Source organism: Apis dorsata, unplaced genomic scaffold, assembly GCF_000469605.1.
Source record: "Apis dorsata unplaced genomic scaffold, Apis dorsata 1.3 scaffold_370, whole genome shotgun sequence".
NCBI lineage: Eukaryota > Metazoa > Arthropoda > Insecta > Hymenoptera > Apidae > Apis > Apis dorsata.
This window is the reverse complement of record NW_006263634.1, coordinates 113495-124998: the sequence shown is the minus strand read 5'-3', so window position 1 is coordinate 124998 and position 11504 is coordinate 113495. Positions and strand designations below refer to the sequence as shown.

Sequence of the window (11504 nt, the reverse complement as noted above, 5' to 3'; positions counted from 1 at the left end):
ATCGAATCTAATATTTAATAATATTATATTATATATTACAAAATTTTATAATAATAATTGGAATTCTTGATCAAAAGTTTCTCGAATTAAATCCTTAAATCCATCGATCTCCATCAATTCAAAGATCGAATCTAATATTTAATAATATTATATTATATATTACAAAATTTTATAATAATAATTGGAACTCTTGATCAAAAGTTTCTCGAATTAAATCTTTAAATCCATCGATCTCTATCAATTCGAATCTAATATAACACGCTTCAAAAAAGGATCTATCCAAATCATCATATCCTTGTATCTAAGCAAATGATGCACGAATAACGAAGCTTACCCTCGTCCTCCGTGATCTCGTGATTTTGCACGAACGAGACTCTGGCTTTGCAAGATTGATCTCTGGAAGGACTAGCCGACACTGGCACGCTGTACGTGTTCGTGGCTGGCAATGGCGGTTTCGTGGTCCGCTGGATCACACGGATCCCCATCCTGACGGTCGTTTTCCGGTGCAGCTTCTCGTCCGCCCGATCGGCTAAAATTTCATCGTCTCGGTTAGATGGAATCATTTATCATTAATTTGATGCTAAATGCATCGAGTGATTTCTCTTTTAGATTATCGTAATTCCAAAATTGTTAGTTTGAAAGTTGAATTAAGTTGCTATTGGATTATAGAAATCGTCTGGAGAGGAAAAACGAGAGCGATTGTAAGAGATTCAAATCCATTCTGAAAATATCTCGATGAACAAAGGGTGATGAATTTTTTATATTTCAATTCGAATCCTCACGTGATCAATAGAATATGCAGTATAAACAGTTCTTCTATAGATTCTTCATTTTTTTAGAGAAAGTTGGGTATTTTGTGTTAATTCGAAAGTTTCTCTTCCTTTTTGCATAAAGATTATTTTTTTAACAATAACATTCGTTATTTTCTTTATTCATCTCTAAATTGTTAAAGAATAAAAGAGATATCGATCGAAATATTGTATACAGTTACCTCTTTTTAAAATCTTTGTTAGAACGAACTTATTAACGATAAATTGTTATTTTTAATATTTCATAATAGATGTCTCTCTCTCTTATATTTTTCTCGCAAAATCTTCTCTTTAAAGCTTCGAGCTTTTTTTCCAATTTAAATAAAAAAAAAAGAAGACACATTAATCGATCATCATTCGCTACATTCAATCGTTTCTTCTTTCCACGATTAATCCGTCCAATCCGCGTAAATCGAGTGTAATTTCAAATTCCCTCACCGATATATGCTCTGACGTCGTAGCTGGTACCGATAGGGGCGCCATTATATTCTTTCGCGGGCACCAATTGCACCGATGGGGGTGCCAAAGGTGTGATCTCCATGGTGAAAGCGTGGGCGTTCGGGCCTAACCTCTTCACCAACGCCTCCTGCAAAATAAAACGAATAATCGAATAATCTCGACCGTCGTAATTTCAATTTGATTTTTCGAGGGAAAGGAGTAAAATTATACATTCGAGTGGAAAAAAATTAAATACGTGAAAAAAGAAAAGAAAGAAAGTCAATTTGATTCCAAAGAGAAGATTCATTCATTCCATATTGATCGATATTGCCAATTAATCGATACGAGCCAATATTCGAGATTAAATGGCTCGATAAATTTTATATTTCTATCCTCGTTTCGTTCTCATTCAGATTTCACATAGCTTATTACAGATTATTACGGATCAATCCTCAGAAATTTGTGCTTTGTCCGATCGATAAATTATATCGATATCGTTGATTCTGTTCAAAATGATAATTAATTAATAGATATTTCGGAGGTTTAACGAAATCCTGGGAGGGGAGATATTTCGATATTCGAGGGTGGAATCGATCCTTATGCGTCTTGCATCTTACCTTTACCCTTATTGTTACGACCAAGTTGAAATACTGAAGCTTCTATTTATAAGTACATAGATACCTTCGATGTTATCATCGATAATGAAAGTTACGATATCCTCGATGAAACTAATAAAATTTGATAATGTACACGGATATAATAATTTCGTTATTTTCACCCCTTTAACGTTTAATAGCTAGAGATATGGATGCAATATCGATACAAGCATTAAGTTTAACATAAGACGAGCTCAAAGGTAGTAAAGTATCGTAAAATCGATATTTTGAGGGAGAAAAAAAAAAAAAAAGAAAAGAAAAGAATAAATATCGATCCTATCTCACGTGAAATTTCTCTTTAAAATTTCACTTCCCTCTCCCTTCCTTCCACTTTTCACGCTCCTTTATGCATTCGTTCTTTGAGAGAAACGTCGAGCTGCGCTTTTTCCACGCAATGGCGCCTAACCCTCTCCTCTCCCCCGCATCTCTCCTCCTCCATTTTTTTCTCCGCTCGATTTCTTCCTTTTTTCTTTAGAAACTTTTTTCCTTTTTTTCTTTCTCTCTCTCTCTTTCTCTCTCTCTCTTTTTACCCATTCGCCGTGAAACTCGCTCACTTTCCTTTCGCATGCACGATCATTGCCGCCTTTGAAATCTGCGTGGAATCGTAACATTTGTAGCCTACCGTGAAAACCGCATTATCGACTGCGTCCGAGTTTCAAGCCTCCGTCCACTCGAGTAATTTTCTAACGATACGATAGAGGGAGGGACGATGATGGTGGAACGATCTTTTCGCGAAATGGCGAATTCGTGCAATTTTAAACGAACGGTGTGCACTCGCATGCATTATTTATCACCTGTATGACTGTATCGTGATTTTCTGTCTGCACGATGAAACAGAATTTGAAGGGGAGAATTTGTTACGAGTTAAATCGTATTAAAAAAAAGTAATTAGAATTTCTAATTAGTAAGCGGATACTAGTGGTAGATAATTCGAAGTTAATCGAGAAAGAGTGTTCCTCTCGAATAAGAGGATTTTATTCCGCTCTTTTTTTTTTTTTTTTACCTTTATAAATCTTCAAAAAAATGAGATTTTTTTTATTCTTCTAATCTTATAATTTTTTAATAGCAGGAAATACGATAAGGGGCGAAGATTGTAACGTTTAAGAAAATAATTGAGAAAAATTGGCATTTTTGATTATATTATCGAACGATAATGCTTAGTATGGTGTAAAAAATCGTGGAAATTCTCTCTCATACTCGTATATTTCTTCATTTCCCTGTCCTACATCCTTTTTACATAACGTTGAACGCGATGTTGAAGAAAAAAGGTTGTAGGTGTCTAGTCTCGAAACTATTTATCATAATTTTTTGTTACCCTTCTCTTTTCCCTTCATTCGTATAAAGGCAAACACGTGTTAACCTTCCATTTATTTTTTTCCTGAGGATAAAAAAATAATAATAAATAAAATTTTCCAATTCTTAATCAAGTGGAACGCGAAATTTCTGATTGTAGGATCCTAAGCCTTAGATTATAGTAGTTTGTCATTATTATTCAGAGATAATTATCTCTGTTAAATCATGATTAATTTACTACTAAAATGAAATTATCTATAAAACGTGTAACTTGCATGTCTTTAGATCTAATTATACAGGGTGTCTCAATTATCACTCACTCGAATGATGAAACACTTTCTTAAGGGAATCGTAAGGGATTTAAATGGTTTCGATAAAATAATAAAAATTTCAGCAATCGTATTTCTGAGAATAAATTCGTAGAATTGCAACTTTTTCTTCATCCTTGTGGAAAAAAAAAAGCTTTGTGAAATAGATTGGTTTCAAAAAATGGTAATTTGTTGGTAATGCATTAGTTTCGAAAAGATTTCATCATAACAAATTTCGTATTTCGAAACGAATATTCGAGGGATTAACAAATAAAGGCGTATTAAAGGAGAAGGGATTGGAGAAAGTTCACTGGCTGGAATGAAATTATGATCGATTACCATCTCTAAAAGAATGCCTATAATAACTTCCCATTTGTGCTCTTTGATACTCATTTTTACCTCTGCTTTTGTCCCTCGAGAAAGACAGAGCTTTCATCAATTCGGGTGACGTTTCCAATTTCCCTGGAAAATTTCATCCGTTGTCTCGGCAAAATTAATTTCGTAATTGTTTTCCACGATGAAAAAGATATTTTTTCACCATATGAAAAGTGAAATTTCGAATAAAACGTGTACAATATTTGTTGAATATCTTTATCTCGATGACTTATATCATAAAATATTTTCTAAATCAAACATTTTTACGTATTTAGGAAATTAAAATAATTTTCGAATAAATTTATCATTTTCCAAATGTTTCCAACATTAAAAAATTTGTTACGAACAAAATCTTAAATTTTCTCTTAATAAACTAACTTATTTATTAATAAAATTTACCAATTTCCACAGTATTTTAAAAATGCTTTAAAATTTCTTTTTCGATTAACTTATATAATTCGAAAGAATTCATTAGAAAATTTTTTTTTTTTTCTAAACCTTCTTTCACCTCTCCTTGCATCTATTTTCTCCTCCATTAATCCCCTAAACTAACTAAAACTAATTAATTTTATTTGAAAGAAAAAAAAAAAAAAAAGGAAAAGCCACGAAAATTGGTCGAATATAATTCAATTTGCCTCTAAACTCAATAACGCGGAGCGCAACAACGGCCGTGACCAAAAATATTCTCCTTGACTTCGATAGGAGGATCCCCGTGAAATTTCTAATCGATATTCTCTTCGAGCTAATTAAATAACTTTTACCAAGAGTTCACGAGAGATCTATTATCGTTTATTTGTACGTAGATCGAACATGGCGATAGAGTTGTATCTCTCGTGTTCAACCACGATATTTCACAGAAATTCAAACTCATATCCCATTTGTCTTAATATTTCTCCGTTTCTTGGTTGGTCCATAAATCTCTTGGTTATTACGAAGGAGGATCGTGGCAATTTTTTCTCTCTCTCTTTCTTCAACGATTTTATAAGCAGCAACAATTTTCGAGCAGACGAGATGCATTAAATATTTGCACAACACGTATGAGGTTCAAGTTGAAAATAAAAGTGAAAAGAATCGGGGAGGAAAAATCTGTGAGAGTGAGTTAAAAATTCTGTAAGATGATCTGCGAATTTGATTTATAAATTTTTATAACGACACGGATTGATGGATTGTCGATATCAATTTCTAGCAATTTTTGGTAAAAAAAAAAAATAGTTATCGATCTTCTGTCGGTGACGATACTTAAATATCTTTTTTTTTTTTTTTTTTTTTTTTTGATCGAACATTTGATAACCCGATACACTTTTGCCCGTTACTGGGGATTTTTTTTTTTGAAATTTTTTTTTTTTTTTTTTTTTTTATTTATTTTTGATCGAACATTTGATAACTCGATACACATTTGACCGTTACTGAGGATTATTTTTATTGAAATTATTTATTTTTTTATTTTTCATCCAAATTCGATATTTATATGCATATATTAATGCATCGATATTTTTCACATTTTTATTTACATCCACGTTTTTTTTCACATATAATAATAATGTAATTTAATTTTTTTATTATTTTTCGTCATTAGTAACAAATTTAATATTCTTTTCTTTTGAAGTAACTCAAAACAATATTTGATTGTTTTAATAAAAATCATTCTCTACGTTTCTCGTGTTCGTACAATGTGTCCAGAATATACGATTATATTATTCGAGTCTTTCAAAAACATTTCGTCGCTTTAGAGAAGAAAAATATTTAACTCATCGATTACGTTTCAAAAACATTCCCTTTCGTTTCGAAAATTATTTGCAGTGAACTCTTCTCGCGCACGAGAAATCCGATAAGGTAAATTCATATCTCGAAAAATCACATCATATTTTTCATTTCGCGCTCCCCTTTTTACGCAACCCGATCGAGAATCAACGAAAAGCTGTAGTTGCTGTTTTTCGATCTATCTTCAAAAATATTTCTTAATAAAAAAAGAAAAATAAAAAAAAAAAGAAGCCTTGTTTCCTTTCTCTCTCTATTTTTTTTTTTTTTATTAACGATTCTTTCGAAATCCTGTGGAAAATCATTGTAATATTTTGAATTATTACCTTTCTGAAAATATTACCTTTCGAAAATAATATTTTTTTTGAGTTTGTTTTAATCGACCATCGAATAACCGATCTTCTTCTTTTTCTTTTTTTTAACAAAGATGACTTAAAAGACAATCGAATAAATAAAAATTGATTAATTCATTAAAAAAGACATCTTCTATTTTTCTCTCAACAATTTTTACATAATACAATTGAAAGAACTCTGAGAAAAGATAATCTCTATCTTATTAATTAAGACACATTCTAATTTTCAAGAATTTTCGAGAAATTAGAATTGGAAAGTTTTTAAAAAAGATTTTTTAATTATATAATTCAGAATTTTCATAGACTCCAAACTCGTTATCCCAATAATATCTAACTAATATTAACAAAGAAGGCTAGTTTGCTAAATTAATTCATTTCAATAACGTTCTTTCCCGCGGTCGTTTATACAATAAATTTTGTTACGGTACTCGAGAAACACATATATTTCCTACTATCCCAAATTTACTCTCGTTTACATTCCTGCCTGCTGGTCTATAATTTTATTCAGCCTCCGAGGGCCGAGAATGGAAGGTCAGCAAATATGCATGTATCCCCTCCTCTTAATTACGTATTCCAGGTCTTTTCCTGTTCTTAAGCTTTTTTTTTATACACTGGAATTTTCACTGGAAAAATTTTATAGACAAAAAAAAAAAAAAAGAATATACACTTTACTCTCTTCTCGTTTTTTAAAAGTCTAAATAAGGCGACTATGATTCGAGTTTGTTTTTTTTTTAAAATCGAATGGAAGATGTAGATGAACGTGTCATTTTTTTTTTTTTTTAGAGTGGAATTATGCAGTTTTAAGTAGATTGAAAAATATGGTCTTTATTCCTCGTACAAAATAAAAGGCTAAATCACTTCGAGTGATAATATTTCATTTCGTTAAAACGTACTGTGCATATAAATGTAATACCATTACGTTTATATATATATATAAAACACTACAATTTCAAAAGTGTTAAATTAACTTCAATACATTTTCTGTGCTTGCATCGAAGCTATTAATTACGCATATCAAATTATATTTTATTCGAAAATTATTACTATCACTTTTTTTAAATAAAAGTAATCCAGGGGATAATGATTCGAATATAATATCTCTGTCTCGATAAAAGTGAAAATCGAGTAACGTAATAGCTCAGTTTCATTCAAACTCGTGTCGAACGTCGAAAGAGGTGGAAAAGCAGAGATAGAAACTTTTCTCAAAGCGCATCCATGGGTTGCAGGCCAAGGTTAGCTTCCGGCCAGGTTCGTTACGTCATTCGAGCAGAATCTCTACCTTTGATCAGTTTGCCGGCTTTGATGTTCGAAAAAACGAAACAGCGTTCCGCTCTATGATTCGTTTTCTTCTTTCAATTATCGCGTGTTATTGTTTGCGTGGAAACCATTCTCGCCATCCCTTTATTCGTTCTATGAATTTTCCTTGCTTCGTCCAGAATTTTGTTAATAATGTTAATTATCATAAATATATATTTTTCAAATTTAATTTAATTTAATTTGTAAACGACTATATAACGAGACTAATTGGAATCATTGGTGCATTTCGAATCTCGAAATATTTTATGGGAAAACTTACTTACAGTTGAAATTCTAACCAATTGTTCATCGTTCGATCGTATTCATTCGATATATCCTCCTAACTTCCGTTGAAATTCAACACGAAATTCGAAAATGATCACATTCTTATCATCGTGTGATATATAGGATTCGAACAACTTGTCGTTGAAATCAAGAGAGATTGAAACTTAAGAGGGAGGAAACTCAACCTCTCGAAGGTCCAACCAATTTGTCTCGTAGAATAAACCCGATTCGATCGACAAAATTTTCGACAACCCGTCCTTGTAAACGACGTGTCGATAGGGAGAACAACACGGTGGCGAAACGTGGATGAATGTATCTCGATGAAATTGCTTCTTCTCCCCTCCCCCTTTCTGCATTTACAAGAGATTCGTATTCCCCTTGCGCACGATGGCCCTCCTTCCTTCCTTCCTTTCTTCCTCCTCGAGCATCGTGAAACAAGTTTGGGATATACCTCGACGAAAGTGTTGTTGTCCCCTTGGTTTCAAAATTGTATAACGTTTCCTTAAAAAAGAGTAAAGAGTTGATGCACCAGCCCTCTTCCTCCTCCTCCGATGGGATTAACTTTATCCAACTGGAGACAGCGACCAGACACGTATTTTTCTTTGGAGAGGAAGGAACGATTCCTTTTTTTTCCTTTCGAAGAACGCTTAGGGGAAAAAAAGAAAAAAAAAAGAAAAATACGAGAAAACGTAATGAAACGTGGATTCTCATCGAGGAAGAAACTTTCTCGAGCGAGTACGAGAGAGAGAGAGAGAGAGAGAGAGAGAGAGAGAGAGAGAGAGAGAGAGAGAGAGAGAGCGAGAGCGAGAGAGAGAGAGAGAGAGAGAGAGAGAGAGCGAGAGCGAGAGAGAGAGAGAGAGAGAGAGAGAGAGAGCGAGAGCGAGAGAGAGAGAGAGAGAGAGAGAGAGAGAGCGAGAGCGAGAGAGAGAGAGAGAGAGAGAGAGAGAGAGCGAGAGCGAGAGAGAGAGAGAGAGAGAGAGAGAGAGAGCGAGAGCGAGAGAGAGAGAGAGAGAGAGAGAGAGAGAGCGAGAGCGAGAGAGAGAGAGAGAGAGAGAGAGAGAGAGCGAGAGCGAGAGAGAGAGAGAGAGAGAGAGAGAGAGAGCGAGAGCGAGAGAGAGAGAGAGAGAGAGAGAGAGAGAGCGAGAGCGAGAGAGAGAGAGAGAGAGAGAGAGAGAGAGCGAGAGCGAGAGAGAGAGAGAGAGAGAGAGAGAGAGAGCGAGAGCGAGAGAGAGAGAGAGAGAGAGAGAGAGAGAGCGAGAGCGAGAGAGAGAGAGAGAGAGAGAGAGAGAGAGCGAGAGCGAGAGAGAGAGAGAGAGAGAGAGAGAGAGAGAGAGAGAGAGAGATCGTCCATATTTTTGTTGTATTAATAATATTATATTCGAGCTAATTTCTTTAATTGGGAAAAATCTAATTTGTTAATGCGTTATAAATGTAAATATTAATCTGTTAAAATAATCGTTCGATCAATTATCGTATTTACTCGAAATTATGGTCGCGATTTCGTTTAATAATTTTATTATTGCTATGCGATATAATACTCTTCTTTTTTACGAAGTTACGCGAAGTAACGGGCTCGTCTCGTTAATATAAATGAACGAAATGATCCTTCGCTCGTGCATAACTCATTGATAGAGATTTAATAATGCGAAACATATATCAAAGGCAAAGAAACGTGATAAATAATTTTCTCGAGCGCTGGGTCGCGGTCAAGGCTTGTTCCCGCTATCTCAGCAAGTTTATCTCGCCAGGTGTGTGCTCGCGTGTGAACCTTGACTCGTGTTTGCATTCGTTTAAGACTATTAGCATTTCTTTTAAATTTTTTACGATTCTTCCATCTTCCATCGATCCACGGATCGAGGAAATTAAATTTTATCTCTGTTCAATTTCTCTCTCTCTCTTTCAATCTTTTTCTTCGATTAAATGATCAAATTATTGATCGATATATCGGTCGGTGATTCAATTACATTAATAGAATTCAATTTTTTTTTCGAATCGTTTGGTCGATGCTCTCGGATTTAAATAAAATAAAAAAAACTTTGCAAAGGATTAATAAATCGTTCGATTTCGATTATCGAAACTTTCTAATCTCGAATAATTTCGATAACAATCGGAGATAGCTCCCGTTCTTTCCTTTATTTATTTATTTAAATTTGTGAAATGCGTTCGAAGGAAGGAAGGATAACGATATTGAGTTGATTTTTTTTTTTAAAGCAACGATTCTGGGATAGAAAGAAAAGGGTAGCTCGAGGAATCCATTCCTCTTTTATTTCTCCTCCTCCAAACGTTGCGCCAACGTTTTATTTCAAAGCGAAACCTTTCGCAGCCCATTTATTCCACCATTTCCGGTTACGATATCTTCTATCTCCATCAAATTTTATTCGTTTCCACGATGGGATTAAGTTTTTCTCCTTCTGTGGATCTCGTTTGTGTTTCTTCTTTCTTCTCTCTTCTTTTTTTCTCTCTTCTGGCCAGTAGAAGCAAAATGTTTGCCTCTAACTCGTTCGTGGAGCTTTTTTTATTTAATAATTCTCGTATGATTTACTAATGATAAGTTCATCGATTGTGAATTTAATTCGATACGTTCTGTAGTATTTCTACAGTTTTCTAAAGTCCAACGATTGGAAAAAATCTAAATGAATAAATCAACAGTTAGATATGTTCTGATATTTCCTCGATTCGAAGAAGGATTCTTAGAATTCCCCTTTACGTCCCTTTGGGGGAACCATATAAGGAATGATCAATTGTGGATCAGTTGATCACATTTTTCAATCTAAGAAAAATATAATATCCTCTGTAACTGAGAAAAAATTAAGATTCCTTGAATCTTAAGTGGAAGAAGAATAGAGCAAACTATCGTGGTACAAGCGATATTTGTTAATTTCCTGGAGTACGATTACCATTTAGATTGGTTTGGTTAGAAAATAATCTCTCAAATCCTGAAAGATCACGTCCCAACTAAATTGAAATGTTTTAAAAATACGTATAAGTACAGTATACTAAGTATCCTTTAATTGTTTTCTCTCGAAACCGATTTCTCTTCTCACATTTTATATGTTTTTTTTTTTTTTATGTATTGCCATTTTCTTCGTGTATGTGTCGTAAAAAAGGATTTACGGAACGATTTTTTCCAATCTTCTATTTACGTTAATCGTTCATTGGACAGTTAACTTCCTCCTCGAGATGTTCTTCCTTTATTTCCTTTTATCTTGCGAGAGAAAAATTGAAGGAATCCAACTAAACTTGAATTTTCATTTACGCCTCGTATTTTATTTGGACGAGGAAAGTTTCTTCTTACTCATTCATCTTATTGGATAGATTTCATAAAATTACTTCTTCGTGAAGTAGTTCTTCTATTGATCGATTCGTAAGTACGATGATTCGAATGATTATTTGAATTTTATCAATGGTAAATTATAAAAAATTTGTTCTCTGAGCGATTTGTTGATTGCCTTGAATTTGGATATTGTGATTATATTCAATTAGGTATTAATATTTAGTTATTATTTACTTATCACTGATAATGTAGTTATAGTAATTAGATTGCGGCTTTTCATGCAAATACAAGTCTTTAATATTACATACGATTTGCATATTTTATACACATCGTGTAATACAGCATGCTTGACAGCAGATCCCTTGATTAATCAATATAATTAAATCCGAACCAATCGATTAAATACAGATCCAATAACGTATTTCAATCAAAAGAACGTTTAAATTAATTCAGACATATCTTCGATATGTTATTAGTAAGATTTTTATAAGCAATATTTTTAATTAAAATTAGAAAAACTTTAAACTGGTATAACTCAGAAGAATGTAATTTCTAGTCAATGGAGGACAGACTATTAGAAGCGCGGTTTCTTCCCCTTTAAAACTCTCTTTCGTTTATCTTAATACGACTTCCGGTTCTCGAGATATCATCGCGTAAAG

The 11504-nt window shown here is 33.4% G+C and overlaps 2 protein-coding genes across 3 annotated transcripts in view; one reads left to right on the top strand and one right to left on the bottom strand.

Annotated features, from left to right (window-relative positions):
* The window catches only part of LOC102676473 (sex-regulated protein janus-A-like), a 67294-nt gene that overhangs the window by 7808 nt on the left and 47982 nt on the right, over nt 1–11504 (top strand). The window lies entirely within an intron of this gene.
* LOC102676236 (phosrestin-2-like) overlaps nt 1–11504 on the bottom strand; it is a 49013-nt gene that overhangs the window by 6233 nt on the left and 31276 nt on the right. For both annotated transcript variants that reach the window (XM_006618693.2, XM_031511951.1), the window contains 2 exons: nt 1248–1395; nt 335–529 (listed from right to left, as the gene is read on the bottom strand). In XM_006618693.2, the coding sequence (XP_006618756.1) occupies nt 335–529; nt 1248–1395 (343 nt within the window). The remainder of the gene's footprint in view (nt 1–334; nt 530–1247; nt 1396–11504) is intronic.